Genomic DNA, 19,022 nt, shown 5'->3' on the forward strand with positions numbered 1-19,022 from the left:
CCAATTCTTGTGTCCCGGTATGCTGAATGTAAGTCTCAGTATATGTTCTTATTCTGGAAGTATGGGAGACAGCACAGCACCACTTCTTGTGTCCCAGCATGCTGAATGTAATTCTCAGTATATGTTCTTATTCTGGAAGTATGGGACACAGCATAGCACCACTTCTTGTGTCCCAGCATGAGGAATGTAATTCTCAGTATATGTTCTTATTCTGGAAGTATGGGACAGCACAGCACCACTTCTTGTGTCCCAGCATGCTGAATGTAATTCTCAGTATATGTTCTTATTCTGGAAGTATGAGACAGCACAGCACCACTTCTTGTGTCCCAGCACGAGGAATGTAATTCTCAGTATATGTTCTTATTCTGGAAGTATGGGAGACAGCACAGCACCACTTCTTGTGTCCCAGCACGAGGAATGTAATTCTTAGTATATGTTCTTATTCTGGAAGTATGGGAGACAGCACAGCACCAATTATTGTGTCCCGGTATGCTGAATGTAAGTCTCAGTATATGTTCTTATTCTGGAAGTATGGGAGACAGCACAGCACCACTTCTTGTGTCCCAGCATGAGGAATGTAATTCTCAGTATATGTTCTTATTCTGGAAGTATGAGACAGCACAGCACCACTGGAAGGGAGTATTAGTGTGTATGTAACGAATATATATATTTTTTTAAGGTCAGCATGGACGGGTTAGTGGTTACCTTTACGGCCTCACAGCTCTGGGTTCACGGGTATGATTCCCACCATGACCCTAACTGTGTGGAGTTTGTATGTTCTCTGTGTGCTTGTGTAGATTTCCACCACTGACTCCTATAACTATACGCTAGGTAAATGTGAACTATAGACTAGTTGTATAAAGGTTATTTATTGCACTGCCCGAGATTGCAGCGCACCACTGCAGTGTACCTCCAGCCTAAGACAGCAGAGCTTGCAATCGAAAGTGATCCATGCATTGAGTCGCCTACGATGGGACAGACATTGTTCTCCGGCAGCGTACATCGGACCCCCGGTAGCGCTGTAATTAGGCACAGAGATTTCCCAGACCCGGCTGCAGGCTGTGACTGAACCAATTACATCTCCTGACAGATATTTTTTTTCCTCCTTTTTAAATAACAACCTCGTAAATAACTTGTAAACGTGTTTCTGCTGCAGCTCCGTCCGGCAAACGTGGGGTTAAACCAATAAACTTAACAATCAGGTATGTGTTAAATGAGTCCGGGGGGACGGCTGGGAAAACCACTCCGGCATCCCCCCGTTCCTGACCGCGGCTAGTAGGCAGTATATTTTATATCGGCGCGCATAAAAATTTATGGGGCATCTCCGGGTGAAAACGCAGGCACAATATTATGGTACCGCGCAGTTTGCTGACCCCTGGGCCTGTGAAACGTGCTAATAACAGGGCTGTAAGCACCGGTATAAATACTCAGGGTGTTTTACGGCTCTGTGCATGTGCAGGTAACGATCCGCGAGTCCCGGGTGCTGCGCGCCACTGCTCAGCGCTGCCAATGATACAGAGAGGCTTGTAATGTTTACACCACAGTAATGGGCACAGCGAAACGCCAACTCCCGCCTTGTAATGCTCACCTCGTAATACTGCGGGCTGTCCTTGGTTCTCTTCGTCTTTGGATTTCCAAGTTCATACACCTAAAATGCAAATAATACATAGATGAGTCCAAGAAATATAATGTGAGTGCGTTCGCATCTTGGACTAACCCTCCCATAAGACGGGCCATCGATGTGCGTCTGTCTAGGGACGGCCCAGGACTTTACCCTGCACCACAATCACTACAGTACCTCATTGCATGTGTAATTCAGTATTATTACTAATATGCATGCAGCAGAGCCAGCATAGACAAACACAGGGGTTCTCAGTTACCCAGAAACCCTTGCCAGAGCTAAGCACCTGTTGCAGCACTCTGTCCCACGTCACCAGACTGAAGAGCCGTCGCTGGGGCAGACACACCGCCTGCGACAAGGCCCGGGTGTGCAGCTCATCCTCCTGCTGGTTCTCCACCACGAATGCGATGTTCACCTTCCACTTGTCCTGAAAAAGAGGAGGCACATAATGCAAATTCGAACAAGATGCACATCGTGGCGCCTGGAAACATTAATGTGGTGTCACCGACGGCCAGGGTGTGGGGACACTGCTCGATAGCGGGCCCCAAAGGGTTACACAAATGTGCCTGGATCAATGGTGAAATGCAAGGAAGATGGTGGCATCTGCCTGTAAAGGTGGAATAGGTGTATTGGCAGGTAAGCCTTCCCATATATGTTATTACTACGGGCGCTCTTCACACCGGCGTAAGGGCTGCGCCCCCTTAATTTATGAACGTTTGTATTGTGAGAAATATGGTTAGAATTGTATGAAAGATGCCCTGTATTGCAGCTTGAGCTATAGGTGAAATGTGTTAAATAGAGAGCATATGATGTGGAAGGGGTGTGTATTGTTTTGTTTAATTATAAAGCGGTTACAGAGTAAGATGTACATTGATAGTGTGGAGGGTACAGTGACATTTGTGGGTGTGAGGGGGCTGTGTGTGCGTGTTGTTTAGGTGTGTGTGTGTGTGTGTGTGCAATAGTATAGTAGGGTGTTTTTGAGTCAGCGGCTCCCCACTGGCGGAGGTCACGACACAGGAAAACAGGAGGCTGGGTAGTGATAGGGGTGTGTGGGCATAAGGGGGACTAAAGAGGAGGGTGGGGGACACTGTGCAGCTTCTGCCAGTGGGTGAGGGTCCAGCGTGGCAGTACAGGACGGTGCCCCTGAGTCAGTGTCTCCTCCTACTGGGTGGGAGTTAGGGTGCATGAGAGCAGGAGGCTGGGCTATGAGGCGTGATAGGGGTATATGGGTGACACAGTATCAGAGACTCCCTAGTGGTGGAAGTTATGGTTCAGGAGAGCAGGAGGCTGGGCTATGAGGCATGATAGGGGTATATGGGTGACACAGCATCAGCGACTCCCAGTGGTGGAAGTTACGGTTCAGGAGAGCAGGAAGCTGGGTAGTGATAGGGGTGTGTGGGCATACGGGGGACTAAAGAGGAGGGTGGGGGACACTGTGCAGCTTCTGCCAGTGGGTGAGGGTCCAGCGTGGCAGATTAGGAGCACAGGACGGTGCCCCTGAGTCAGTGTCTCCTCCTACTGGGTGGGAGTTAGGGTGCATGAGAGCAGGAGGCTGGCTGGTAAAGCATGATAGGGGAATGTGTGCAACACAGGGTGAGCAGCTTCCCATTGGCGGAAGATACGGGGCAGGAGAACAGGAGGCAGGGCAGGGATAGAGGTGTGTGGGCATGAGGGGTAGTAAAGGTTTTCGGCTGTTGCAGAGTAGGGATGGGCATTGGTGCAGACGCCATTGATGGCGATTTTGCACCCTGCCATCGATAGTAGTAACATATTACTTGGATAACCATCGATTGTTGTAGCTATCGATGGTCATCCATTATATCTGACTGAATAGGCCGTGGGTCAATCAGAACTCGGTGGCGGGACTTCCGGGTGTGGGGGGGGCGGAGCTATGCTCCGTGTCCCGGCACCTTAAAAAAATTTGAAACTTGATCGGTTCTCCTTTGCCATAGATGTAGGGAAACCATCTGGTCCTCCTACATCGATGGCAAAAGTATTCAACATTGGCCATAAACCATTGCATTTCACATACCCCCCATTCTCACGGGGGTATGTGAAATGCGGGGTCGCGGGGGTCCGCTGGGGGGGGGGGGGAATTGTTGGAAGGTGGACAGGGGGTCTGCAAATTGCAAATCGTGGGAGGGGGCGCGGAGGGGGACTTGAATCGCGGGAAGGGGGGGTCCGCAAATTGCGGGAGGGGGGGTTGTGGGGTCCGTGAATCACGGGAGGGGCGCGGAGGGTGCCGTGAATCAAGGGAGGGGTGGGGGATAATGAATCGCGGGAGTAGGGGTCGTGGGGGGCCGCAATTTGCGGGAGGGGGGGTGCCGTGAATCGCGGGAGGGGGGGCGTGAATCGTTAGAGGGGGTCTGCAAATCGTGGGAGGGGCGCGGAAGGGGGTGTGTGAATCGTGGGGGGTCGCGAATCGCGGGAGGGGGGGCGCGGGAGGTGCCGTGGGGGTCTGTGAATTGCAGGAGGGGGTCTGCAAATCGCGGGAGGGGGGCGCGGGGGTGCCGTGAATTGCGGGAGGGGCGGGGATCTGCAAATCGCGCAGGGAGGGGGAGAGGAAGCAAATCGCAGGGGGGGCTAGAATCGCGTGAGGGCGGCATGAATCGCGGGAGGGGACTGGGGTTCGCAAATCGCGGGAGGGGGGCGCGGCGAATCGCGGGAGGGGGGGTGCGGGGTTGCCATGAATCGTGGGGGCCCGCGAATCGCGGGAGGGGGGATCGCTGGGGGGGGGGGTCGCGAGGGTCCCGTGAAACGCGGGAGAGGGGGTCGCGGAGCCTGCGAATCGCGGGAGGGAGGTCGCGGGTGTGGGAGTAATGGTGGATGGTGGTTGTGGAGAAATGGTGGATGGTGGGCGTGTACTGTAGCTCTGGCTGGGAAGGGGGAGGTGATGTCAAGGGGGTGGGGTGAGTAGAACACTGGTCTTTTTCTTAGAAGGGGGCGGGTTTGTGTATAACGCTGGGCGGGAACGTTATATACACAGGGGATGAGTGACAGATCTGGCTAAATATATAAAAGATAGGAACGTTTCACCGATCAGGTACAGGATCAACCACCAATTCACTAGATCCATATAGGTGAAGATTTCCTATTAGACACATCCAGCCTCAGCACAGAGATCATTATTCCCACAATCCCGGTGTAATATTAGAGGCTGATAAGTGATGTACTGATTGGATGGGAATGGAACCGCTATACACATTATGATTTACTACTTCTTCTGAAGGTAAAGTGCTCCACTACAAACACTGCCGTAACACCTGACCATCTACTACTGCCCCAACACCCAACTGACCAACCACTACTGCCCCAACACCCAACTGACCAACAACTGCTGCCCCAACACCCAACTGACCATCCACTGCTGCCCAAACACCCAACTGACCAACAACTGTTGCCCCAACACCCAAGTGACCATCCACTGCTGCCCAAACACCCAACTAACCATCCACTACTAGCCCTAATGCCCAACTAACCATCCACTACTGCTCCAACACCCAACTTACCATCCACTACTGCGCCAACACCCAACTAAACATCTACTACTGCTCCAACACCCAACTAACCATCTACTACTAGCCCTAATGCTCAACTAACCATCCACCACTGCCCCAACACCCTACTAACCATCCACTACTGCCCCAACACCCAACTAACCATCTACTACTGCTCCAACACCCAACTTACCATCCACTACTGCCCCAACACCCAACTAGCCATCTACTACTGCTCCAACACCCAACTAACCTTCTACTACTAACCCTAATGCCCAACTAACCATCCACTACTGCCCCAACACCCTACTAACCTTCCACTACTGCCCCAACACCCAACTAACCATCTACTACTGCTCCAACACCCAACGAACCATCCACGACTGCCCCAACACCCAACTAACCATCTACTACTGCCCAAACACCCAACTAACCATCCACTACTAGCCCTAATGCCCAACTAACCATCCACTACTAGCCCCAATGCCCAACTAACCATCCACTGCTGCCCTAATGCCCAACTAACCATCCACTACTGCCCCAACACCCTACTTACCATCTACTACTGCTCCAACACCCAACTTACCATCCACTGCTGCCCCTACACCCAATTTACCATCCACTACTGCCCTAACGCCCAACTAACCATCCACTACTAGCCCTAATGCCCAACTAACCATCCAATGCTGCACTTACATCCAACTTACCATCCACTGCTGCCCCTACACCCAACTTACCATGCACTGCTGCACTTACATCCAACTTACCATCCACTGCTGCCCCTACACCCAACTGACCAACTGCTGCCCAAACACCCAACTGACCAACAACTGCTGCCCCAACACCCAACTGACCATCCACTGCTGCCCAAACACCCAACTAACCATCCACTACTAGCCTAATGACACCCAAATCTACCTCTCCTCTCCTGATCTATCCCCCACTGTTTTCTCTCAGGTTTCCAACTGCCTCTCTGCCATCTCCACCTGGATGTCTGAGCGATTTCTGAAGCTGAATATGGACAAAACCGAACTCATTATCTTTCCCCCACCCAGAGCTATGCCCCCTACTAATATCTCTATCACTGTTAACAACACCATCATCTCCCCCGTTCCCCAACTCCGCTGCCTGGGTGTCACTCTTGACTCCTCCCTCTACTTTGCACCCCACATCCAAGCCCTGGCCTATTCTTGCCGGTTCCAGTTACGCAACATTGCTCGCATCAGGCCCTTTCTCTCACAGAGTGCAACTAAGCTGATCATCCACTCATTGGTCATCTCACGGCTCGACTACTGCAATGTTCTCCTCACCGGCCTCGCTCAATCCCAACTGGCTCCTCTCCAATCTGTCCTCAATGCTGCAGCTAGGCTTATCTTCCTCTCCCGCCGCTCTAATTCTGCCACTCCCCTTCAACAAAATCTGCACTGGCTTCCATTCCCCTACAGAATCCTCTTCAAACACCTCACACTCACATACAGGGCCATCTCTAATTCCATTGCTCCATATATCTCTAACCTCATCTCCATTCATACACCCTCCCGCCCTCTACGGTCGGCTGACGACTGTCGTCTCTCCTCCACCCTGATCACTGCTTCCCATGCTAGAGTACAGGACTTTGCCCGTGCTGCACCCCTTCAGTGGAACGCACTCCCTCGCTCCATTAGACTCTCCCCGACCTTGCAAAGCTTCAAACGGGCACTGAAAACTCACCTATTCATCAAAGCATACCCTTCCACTGCATAAACCAGATGGTTCTCCGACCCCTTGCCTGTTTACATCCTGCTATCTAACCACCACCCACTTGCTTGCACCTCTTGTAATCTGTCAGTCTCCCCTTCCTACTAGATTGTAAGCTCCTCCGAGTAGGGCCCTCTTCCCTCCTGTTGTCAAAGCCCTCTTCTCTTTGCATGTCACTCACAGCTCTTCTTTACTTCAATACTCAGTGACCATCTTTGTCCGCATACTCATCTCCATCATTGGCTTCTAGCCTCTAGTTGTATGTTGATTGAGTCCTCACTACTTATATCCAAGCTGTAATGTGTATTGAACTGTGCGCTCTTTATTTGTACTGTATTCTTGTTATTTATTCAATGTTATGCCAAGCTTTGTCTCCCTGTATTGTTCCTTTGTACGGCGCTGCGAAACACTTGTGGCGCCTTATAAATAAAATAATAATAATAATAATAATGCCCAACTAACCATCCACTACTGCTCCAACACCCAACTTAACATCCACTACTGCGCCAACACCCAACTAACCATCTACTACTGCTCCAACACCCAACTAACCATCTACTACAAGCCCTAATGCTCAACTAACCATCCACTACTGCCCCAACACCCAACTAACCATCCACTACTGCCCCAACACCCAACTAACCATCTTCTACTGCTCCAACACCCAACTTACCATCCACTACTGCCCCAACACCCAACTAGCCATCTACTACTGCTCCAACACCCAACTAATCATCTACTACTAACCCTAATGCCCAAATAATCATCCACTACTGCCCCTACACCCTACTAACCATCCACTACTGCCCCAACACCCAACTAACCATCTACTACTGCCCAAACACCCAACTAACCATCCACTACTAGCCCTAATGCCTAACTAACCATCCACTACTAGCCCTAATGCCCAACTAACCATCCACTGCTGCCCTAATGCCCAGCTAACCATCCACTACTGCCCCAACACCCTACTTACCATTTACTACTGCTCCAACACCAAACTTACCATCCACTGCTGCCCCTACACTCATCTTACCATCCACTACTGCCCTAACGCCCAACTAACCATCCACTACTAGCCCTAATGCCCAACTAACCATCCAATGCTGCCCTACATCCAACTTACCATCCACTGCTGCCCATACACCCAACTTACCATGCACTGCTGCACTTACATCCAACTTACCATCCACTGCTGCCTCTACACCCAACTTACCATCCACTGCTGCCCCTACACCCAACTTACCATCCACTGCTGCCTCAACACCCAACTTACCATCCAATACTGCCATAACACCTGATCAAGCACTACTGCCCCAACACTGAACTAACCATCTACTACTGCTCCAACACCAAATTTACCACCCACTACTGCCCCAACACCCAACTATCCATCTACTACTAGCCCTAATGCCCAACTAACCATCCACTACTGCCCCAACACCCAATTAACCATCCACTACTGCCCCAACACCCAACTAACCATCTACTACTGCTCCAAAACCCAACTTACCATCCACTACTGCTCCAACACCCAACTTACCATCCACTACTAGCCCTAATGCCCAACTAACCATCCACTGCTGCCCCAACACCCAACTAACCATCCACTACTGCCCCAACACCCAACTAACCATCCACTACTAGCCCTAGCGCCCAACTAACCATTCACTACTGCTCCAACACCCAACTAACTATCCACTGCTGCCCCTACACCCAACTAACCATCCACTACTGCTCCAACACCCAATTAACCATCTACTACTGCCCCAACACCCAACTTACCACCCACTACTTCCCTCCCAACACTACTTAACACCCAAACCACCATCTACTACTGCCCTAACACCCAACTTACCACCCACTACTAGCCCTAACGCCCAACTAACCATCCACTACTGCTCCAACACCCAACTAACTATCCACTGCTGCCCCTACACCCAACTTACCAACCACTACTGCCCAATGCCCAACTTCCCATCTACTACTGCTCCAACACCCAACTAACCATCCACTACTAGCCCTAATGCCCAACTAACCATCCACTACTGCCCCAACACCCTACTTCCCATCAACTACTGCCCCACACCATCCTAACCATCCCCTACTGCCCCAACACCCAAATTACCATGCACTGCTGCCCCTACTACAAACTTACCATGTACTACTGCCCCAACACCCAACTTACCATCCACTGCTGCCCCTACACCCAACTTGCCATCCACTACTGCCCAAACACCCAACTAACCATACATTACTAGCCCTAATGCCCAACTAACCATCCACTACTGCCGCTACACCCTACTTACCATCTACTACTGCTCCAACACCCAACTTACCATCCACTGCTGCCCCTACACCCAACTTACCATCCACTACTGCCCTAATGCCCAACTAACCATCCAATGCTGCCCCTACACCCAACTTACCACCAACTGCTGCACTTACATCCAACTTACCATCCACTGCTGCCTCTACACCCAACTTACCATCCACTGCTGCCCCTACACCCAACTTACCATCCACTGCTGCCTCTACACCCAACTTACCATCCACTGCTGCCCCTACACCCAACTTACCATCCACTGCTGCCTCTACACCCAACTTACCATCCACTGCTGACCCTACACCCAACTTACCATCCAATACTGCCATAACACCTGATCTACCACTACTGCCCCAACACCGAACTAACCATCCACTACTAGCCCTAATGCCCAACTAATCATCCACTACTGCTGCAACACCCTACTTCCCATCCACTACTGCCCCAACACCCAACTAACCATCTACTACTAGCCCTAATGCCCAACTAACCATCCACTACTGCCCCAACACCCAACTAACCATCTACTACTGCCCCAACACCCAACTTACCACCCACTACTTCCCTCCCAACACTACTTAACACCCAATCTACCATCTACTACTGCCATAATACCCAACTTACCACCCACTACTGCCCTAACACCCAACTTACCACCCACTACTGCCCTAACGCCCAACTTTCCACCCACTACTGCCCTAACGCCCAACTTACCACCCACTACTAGCCCTAACGCCCAACTCACCATCCACTACTGCTCCAACACCCAACTAACTATCCACTGCTGCCCCTACACCCAATTTACCATCCACTACTGGCCTAATGCACAACTTCCCATCTACTACTGCTCCAACACCCAACTAACCATCCACTACTAGCCCTAATGCCCAACTAACCATCCACTACTGCCCCAACCCCCTACTTCCCATCCACTACTGCCCCAACACCCAACTAACCATCCCCTACTGCCCCGACACCCAAATTACCATCCAATGCTGCCCCTACAACAAACTTACCATCTACTATAAACTTACCATCTACTATACCATTTACTTGGCACTATAATGGAAACTACTGAGGAAGAGAGGGATCTAGGTGTCACTATTTCGGGGGACTTAAAAGCAGGTAGGCAATGTAACAAAGCAATGAAGAAGGCAAGTCAGATGCTTGGTTGCATAGGGAGAGGTATCAGCAGTAGAAAGAAAGAAGTAATAATGCCACTGTAAAGGTCATTGGTACGACCTCACCTAGAGTATTGTGTTCAGTTCTGGAGGCCATATCTCCAGAAGGATATAAATACATTAGAGTCTGTACAAAGAAGAGCAACTAAAATGGTGCATGGCCTACATCACAAAACGTACCAGGAAAGACTAAAAGATCTTAATATGTATACTTTAGAGCAGAGAAGGGAAAGGGGGGCCATGATAGAAACTTTCAAATATATCAAGGGTTTTAACAAGGTACAGGTGGGAGACATTCTTCACAGGAAGAGGAGCAACAGAACACGAGGACATGCACTGAAACTAGAGGGAGGAAGATTCAGGGGAAATGTGAGGAAGAATTTTTTCACAGAAAGAGTAGTAGATAAGTTGAATAGCCTACCATCAGAGGTGGTAGACGCAAATACAGTAGTACAATTTAAACATGCTTGGGATAAGCATATTGATATCCTTACAAAAAAATAAGGATCAAATATGGTTTGAGGTAACATGTTTTAAAAAAGGGGCAGACTAGATGGGCCAAGTGGTTCTTATCTGCCGTCAAATTCTATGTTTCTATGTTACTGCTGCCCCTACACCCAACTTACCATCCACTACTGCCCTAATGCCCAACTAACCACCCACTACTGCCCCAACACCCTACTTACCATCTACAGCTGCCCCTACACCCAACTTACCATCCACTACTGCCCTAATGCCCAACTAACCATCCACTACTAGCCCTAATGCCCAACTAACCATCCAATGCTGCCCCTACACCCAACTTACCATCTACAGCTGCCCCTACACCCAACTTACCATCCACTACTGCCCTAATGCCCAACTAACCATCCACTGCTGCCCTAATGCCCAACTAACCATCCACTACTGCCCCAACACCCTACTTATCATCTACAGCTGCCCCTACACCCAACTTACCATCCACTACTGCCCTAATGCCCAACTAACCATCCACTACTAGCCCTAATGCCCAACTAACCATCCAATGCTGCCCCTACACCCAACTTACCACCCACTGCTGCACTTACATCCAACTTACCATCCACTGCTGCCCCTACACCCAACTTACCATGCACTGCTGCACTTACATCCAACTTACCATCCACTGCTGCCTCTACACCCAACTTACCATCCACTGCTGCCCCTACACCCAACTTACCATCCACTGCTGCCCCAACACCCAACTTACCATCCAATACTGCCATAACACCTGATCAAGCACTACTGCCCCAACACCGAACCATCCACTACTAGCCCTAATGCCCAACTTACCATCCACTACTGCCCCAACACCCAACTAACCATCCACTACTGCGCCAACACCCAACTAACCACCCACTACATCCCTCCCAACACTACTTAACACCCAATCTACCATCTACTACTGCCATAATACCCAACTTACCACCCACTACTGCCCTAACACCCAATTTACCACCCACTACTGCCCTAACACCCAAAGTACCCTCCACTACTGCCCGAACACCTAACTAACAATCCACTACAGCCCTAATGCCCCAATTACCATCCACTACTGACCTCCTAACACCCATTAACCATCCACTACTTCCCAAATTCCCCTATTACAATACACTACTACTCTAATGCCCCTGTTACCCTTTACTGCTGCCCTCATGCCCCTATAACCACCCACTGCTGCCCTCATGCCCCTATAACCACCCACTGCTGCCCTAATGTCCCTATCACCATCCACTGCTGCCCTAATGTCCCTATCACCATCCACTGCTGCCCTAATGTCCCTATCACCATCCACTGCTGCCCTAATGCCCCTATCACCATCCACTGCTGCCCTAATGCCCCTATCACCATCCACTGCTGCCCTGATGCCCCTATCACCATCCACTGCTGCCCTGATGCCCCTATAACCATCCACTGCTGCCCTGATGCCCCTATCACCATCCACTGCTGCCCTGATGCCCCTATCACCATCCACTGCTCCCCTGATGCCCCTATCACCATCCACTGCTGCCCTGATGCCCCTATCCCCATCCACTGCTGCCCTGATGTCCCTATCACCATCCACTGCTGCCCTGATGCCCCTATCATCATCCACTGCTGCCCTAATGCCCCTATAACCATCCACTGCTGCCCTCATGCCCCTATAACCATCCACTGCTGCCCTCATGCCCCTATAACCATCCACTGCTGCCCTAATGCCCCTATCACCATCCACTGCTGTCCTCATGCCCCTCTATAACCATCCACTGCTGCCCTAATGCCCCTATAACCATCCACTGCTGCCCTCATGCCCCTATAACCATCCACTGCTGCCCTGATGCCCCTATCACCATCCACTGCTGCCCTGATGCCCCTATAACCATCCACTGCTGCCCTGATGCCCCTATCACCATCCACTGCTGCCCTAATGTCCCTATCACCATCCACTGCTGCCCTGATGCCCCTATAACCATCCACTGCTGCCCTGATGCCCCTATAACCATCCACTGCTGCCCTGATGCCCCTATAACCATCCACTGCTGCCCTGATGCCCCTTTAACCATCCACTGCTGCCCTGATGCCCCTATAACCATCCACTGCTGCCCTAATGCCCCTATCACCATCCACTGCTGCCCTGATGTCCCTATCACCATCCACTGCTGCCCTGATGCCCCTATCACCATCCACTGCTGCCCTGATGCCCCTATCACCATCCACTGCTGCCCTAATGCCCCTATCACCATCCACTGCTGCCCACATGCCCCTATAACCATCCACTGCTGCCCTGATGCCCCTATCACCATCCACTGCTGCCCTAATGCCCCTATAACCATCCACTGCTGCCCTGATGCCCCTATCACCATCCACTGCTGCCCACATGCCCCTGTTACCTTTCACTATGTGCTATAAAGGGGGGCAGAGGTCGCGCTTAGCATCATATCACCTTATTGGCATTGGAGACATGTAACTATTGCTGATGATACACATCGGTAGGAACTATGGGTGTCCGAAGCCGGGGTCCCCACACTTCAAGGGACCCAGTGGATTGTGACTGTTCTTCTGGCCTGCCTTCCCCAGGGGTTAGATAAGAACAGGAGAGCCACCCTGGGATATTTCTATCCATGCCCTAGTCCCTGCGGAGCACCATACACACAGGAGAATTCTACTGAGATCATCGGTTCCTACTCAGCCGCTTTCTACCATCGCCAGCAGAAGACATAAAACCATCGTTCTGTCTGTTCTAGAGAAATGTGTAAGTTGGCTGGGAAGACACAGAGCCCCAACAAGCTCATAAAAACGTTTCATCATCTTTTCCCCTAATACAGCGTGCCCGCCATGCCAAACGCTGACCTCACTCCACTCACGTCTGCTTCCAAACCATCTGTCAGACAAGGTTCCCGGTTGGGCTTATTCAGCCTGTAGTATTTTTGTTCAAGTGATTTACAGATTGCACACAAAGCCGAAGGAGATAAATGAACTATTTGATGGATGCGTTCTCTGTTTGGTGAGAGCTGTGAATCGGGAGCAGAAGGGCCCTCGCCTCACAGCCAAGACTAACACTCGCTGTGTCAGCAGGATGTGTCCCGCGCCGCCCTTACTGCGCACTGGGGCTCATTCACATACAACACACAGAAATGCGCAGAGTGCAGCTAGTTGTGCACATAGTCGTCACATGTCAAGGTAGCCTGGCATTGGGAAATGGGACATGGTAGAGACCACCTTATTCCCGTCTCCTCTCACCCCTTTATCTGACGGACATCATTCCCTGCACCGTAAGTAGAATTAGTCCATGTGGGTGCACTGGTGGGCCTGATCTATAACCGCACCAGGAATGCCCCCCAGTATGTGGCCCATGTCCGCACCATTGTGGATGCTACCTCAGCCTAAGATGTGTGTGCTGCCCATAACACCAGATGTAGCACCATTTCACGTCACAGAAGATACACGTGTCGCTTCTGCCACATGACTGGTCGGATACACGTGTCGCTTCTGCCACGTGTCTGGTCGGATACACGGCTCACCTCTGCCACGTGACTGGTCGGATACACGGCTCACCTCTGCCACGTGACTGGTCGGATACACGGCTCACTTCTGCCACGTGACTGGTCGGATACACGGCTCACTTCTGCCACGTGACTGGTCGGATACACGGCTCACTTCTACCACGTGACTGGTCGGATACACGGCTCACTTCTGGCACGTGACTGGTCGGATACACGGCTCACTTCTGCCACATGACTGGTCGGATACACGGCTCACTTCTGCCACGTGACTGGACGGATACACGGCTCACCTCTGCCACGTGACTGGTCGGATACACGGCTCACTTCTGCCACGTGACTGGTCGGATACACGGCTCACCTCTGCCACGTGACTGGTTGGGTACACGGCTCACCTCTGCCACGTGACTGGTCGGATACACGGCTCACCTCTGCCACGTGACTGGTCGGATACACGGCTCACCTCTGCCACGTGACTGGTCGGATACACGGCTCACCTCAGCCACGTGACTGGTCGGATACACGGCTCACCTCAGCCACGTGACTGGTCGGATACACGGCTCACCTCAGCCACGTGACTGGTCGGATACACGGCTCACTTCTGCGACGTGACTGGTCGGATACACGGCTCACCTCTGCCACGTGACTGGTCGGATTCACGGCTCACTTCTGCCACGTGACTGGTCGGATACACGGCTCACTTCTGCCACGTGACTGGTCGGATACACGGCTCACTTCTACCACGTGACTGGTCGGATACACGGCTCACTTCTGGCACGTGACTGGTCGGATACACGGCTCACTACTGCCACGTGACTGGTCAGATACAAGGGTCACTGATCACCAGTGACTAGTCAGATACGCGAGTCGCTGCCGCTCAGTGATTGGTCAGATACATAAGTCGCTATTGCCCGGTGACTGGTCAGATACACGGGTCGCTGATCACCAGTGACTGGTCAGATACACGGGACGCTGGTCACCAGTGACTGGTCAGATACGTGGGTCGCTGATCACCAGTGACTGGTCAGATACACGGGTCGCTGATCACCAGTGACTGGTCAGATACACGGGTCGCTGATCACCAGTGACTGGTCAGATACACGGGTCGCTGATCACCAGTGACTGGTCAGATACACGGGTCGCTGATCACCAGTGACTGGTCAGATACACGGGTCGCTGATCACCAGTGACTGGTCGGATACGTGGGTCGCTGATCACCAGTGACTGGTCAGATACACGGGTCGCTGATCACCAGTGACTGGTCAGATACACGGGTCGCTGATCACCAGTGACTGGTCAGATACACGGGTCGCTGATCACCAGTGACTGGTCAGATACACGGGTCGCTGATCACCAGTGACTGGTCAGATACGCGGGTCGCTGATCACCAGTGACTGGTCAGATACGCGGGCCGCTGATCACCAGTGACTGGTCGGATACACGGGTCGCTGATCACCAGTGACTGGTCAGATACACGGGTCGCTGATCACCAGTGACTGGTCAGATACACGGGTCGCTGATCACCAGTGACTGGTCAGATACACGGGTCGCTGATCACCAGTGACTGGTCAGATACGCGGGTCGCTGATCACCAGTGACTGGTCAGATACGCGGGTCGCTGATCACCAGTGACTGGTCGGATACGCGGGTCGCTGATCACCAGTGACTGGTCAGATACACGGGTCGCTGATCACCAGTGACTGGTCGGATACGCGGGCCGCTGATCACCAGTGACTGGTCAGATACACGGGTCGCTGATCACCAGTGACTGGTCAGATACGTGGGTCGCTGATCACCAGTGACTGGTCAGATACGCGGGTCGCTGATCACCAGTGACTGGTCGGATACGCGGGTCGCTGATCACCAGTGACTGGTCAGATACACGGGTCGCTGATCACCAGTGACTGGTCGGATACGTGGGCCGCTGATCACCAGTGACTGGTCGGATACACGGGTCGCTGATCACCAGTGACTGGTCGGATACGTGGGCCGCTGATCACCAGTGACTGGTCGGATACACGGGTCGCTGATCACCAGTGACTGGTCGGATACGTGGGCCGCTGATCACCAGTGACTGGTCAGATACACGGGTCGCTGATCACCAGTGACTGGTCAGATACGCGGGTCGCTGATCACCAGTGACTGGTCGGATACGTGGGCCGCTGATCACCAGTGACTGGTCAGATACACGGGTCGCTGATCACCAGTGACTGGTCAGATACGCGGGTCGCTGATCACCAGTGACTGGTTGGATACCTGGGCCGCTGATCACCAGTGACTGGTCGGATACGCGGGTCGCTGATCACTAGTGACTGGTCGGATACACGGGTCGCTGATCACCAGTGACTGGTCGGATACACGGGCCGCTGATCACCAGTGACTGGTCAGATACACGGGTCGCTGATCACCAGTGACTGGTCAGATACACGGGTCGCTGATCACCAGTGACTGGTCAGATACGCGGGTCGCTGATCACCAGTGACTGGTCAGATACGCGGGCCGCTGATCACCAGTGACTGGTCAGATACGTGGGCCGCTGATCACCAGTGACTGGTCGGATACGCAGGTCGCTGCCTGGGGGTGTTTGGTGTCGGCAGGGTGGTAATGTCACATCAGGTCACATAGGGAGCAGTGTGGGGGGAATGGAGAGAACGGCTTTTGTTCCCTATTCTGCCCTTTCCCACCCCCTGTTCCAGACTCCATATTGCTTTCTAGGAATAACAACTGTCTTCCATTACAGGCCTGGTGTCAGGAGCTGAAACAGGAGAGCGGGGGGAACCGTCTGGGCACACAGAAATAACACTTTATTACAAAGGAACAGATTATTGGGTGTAAATGATGTCTTTAGCGGTTAAGTTCTGTTTAAACAAGCAACTCACACCCTGACACCTCTTCATGGGGAACAGAACTATGAGGGAGGGGAACAGGAGGGGGTCCTGCACTGTGCCAGGATGTCCACTATGTGGCAGTATTGTTCCACAGAACTCAGCAGAGTCCCAGTACTGGAAGGGGGGGGGGGGGGGGACGACGACAATTATGTTGGTGTTGGGTGATTCCTTTCTCAGAGACCATTTGCTGCAGCAGACACAGCTGTGGCCCAGGGGATGGACCCTCAATACAATCATTGTGCTGCAATAGGAGATCCACCCAGCCAGGCACAGCTGTACACCCGCATGTCAGTCATAGGGGCGGAATTAACCCCTCTGAGCCGGGACACCCAGCTCTGTAACATCAGCACAGGCCTTATGGGGAGTGTTCTCTGTCCCTGCACCTATCAGTGGCATTAGCGCCATGATCGGAGCCGGAAGCGGTTTATATACGCCGCCACGTAAATGGCGATTATTAGACCAGACGCTCAGTGATTACAGAGACAGGTGAAAACTAAGGGTCGATTAATCAACGAGTGATAAGCCTCACGGTACATGAGAAAACGTCAGCTCCCAACTGGCAGCTAGACGCCAGTTGTAGCACTTGTTAATAAATGGGTCAGCTATACGCCGACGGCCGACAGTGACGAGGTTACTTATACGCCGACGGCCGGCAGTGACGGGGTTACTTATACGCCGACGGCCGGTAGTGACGGGGTTACTTATACGCCGACGGCCGACAGTGACGGGGTTACTTATACGCCGACGGCCGGCAGTGACGGGGTTACTTATACGCCGACGGCCGGCAGTGACGGGGTTACTTATACGCTGACGGCCGGCAGTGACGGGGTTACTTATATGCCGACGGCCGGCAGTGACGGGGTTACTTATACGCCGACGGCCGGCAGTGACGGGGTTACTTATACGCCGACGGCCGGCAGTGACGGGGTTACTTATACGCCGACGGCCGGCAGTGACGGGGTTACTTATATGCCGACAGCCGGCAATCTATAATAAACTAACCCCTTCACTGCCAGGCAACAATCTATAATAAACTAACCCTTGCACTGCCAGGCAACAATCTATGATAAACTAACCCTATCTCTGCCAGGCAACAATCTATAATAAACTAACCCTATCTCTGCCAGGCAACAATCTATGATAAACTAACCCTTTCACTGCCAGGCAACAACCTATAATAAACTAACCCTATCACTGCCAGGCTACAACCTATAATAAACTAACCCTTGCACTGCCAGGCAACAATCTATAATAAACTAACCCTTGCACTGCCAGGCAACAACCTATAATAAACTAACCCTATCACTGCCAGGGAACAATCTATAATAAACTAACCCTATCTCTGCCAGGCAACAACCTATAATAAACTAACCCTTGCACTGCCAGGCAACAAGCTATAATAAACTAACCCTATCACTGCCAGGCAACAATCTATAATAAACTAACCCTATCTCTGCCAGGCAACAATCTATAATAAACTAACCCTTTCACTGCCAGGCAACAACCTATAATAAACTAACCCTATCACTGCCAGGCAACAACCTATAATAAACTAACCCTTTCACTGCCAGGCAACAATCTATAATAAACTAACCCTTTCACTGCAAGACAACAATCTATAATAAACTAACCCTTGCACTGCCAGGCAACAACCTATAATAAACTAACCCTATCACTGCCAGGGAACAATCTATAATAAACTAACCCTTGCACTGCCAGGCAACAATCTATAATAAACTAACCCTTGCACTGCCAGGCAACAATCTATAATAAA

The 19,022-nt window shown here is 51.8% G+C and overlaps 1 protein-coding gene across 3 annotated transcripts in view; it reads right to left on the reverse strand.

The window, feature by feature from the left end:
* The window catches only part of SPAG17 (sperm associated antigen 17), a 274,209-nt gene that overhangs the window by 198,000 nt on the left and 57,187 nt on the right, over window positions 1-19,022 (reverse strand). For all 3 annotated transcript variants that reach the window (XM_083171479.1, XM_083171477.1, XM_083171478.1), the window contains exons 2-3: window positions 1,908-2,048; window positions 1,589-1,648 (exon numbers count right to left, since the gene is read on the reverse strand). In XM_083171479.1, coding sequence (XP_083027605.1) covers window positions 1,589-1,648; window positions 1,908-2,048 — 201 coding nt within the window. The remainder of the gene's footprint in view (window positions 1-1,588; window positions 1,649-1,907; window positions 2,049-19,022) is intronic.

This window comes from Crinia signifera, chromosome 2 (assembly GCF_055691185.1).
Source record: "Crinia signifera chromosome 2, ASM5569118v1, whole genome shotgun sequence".
In the NCBI taxonomy this organism is placed as follows: Eukaryota; Metazoa; Chordata; class Amphibia; order Anura; family Myobatrachidae; genus Crinia; species Crinia signifera.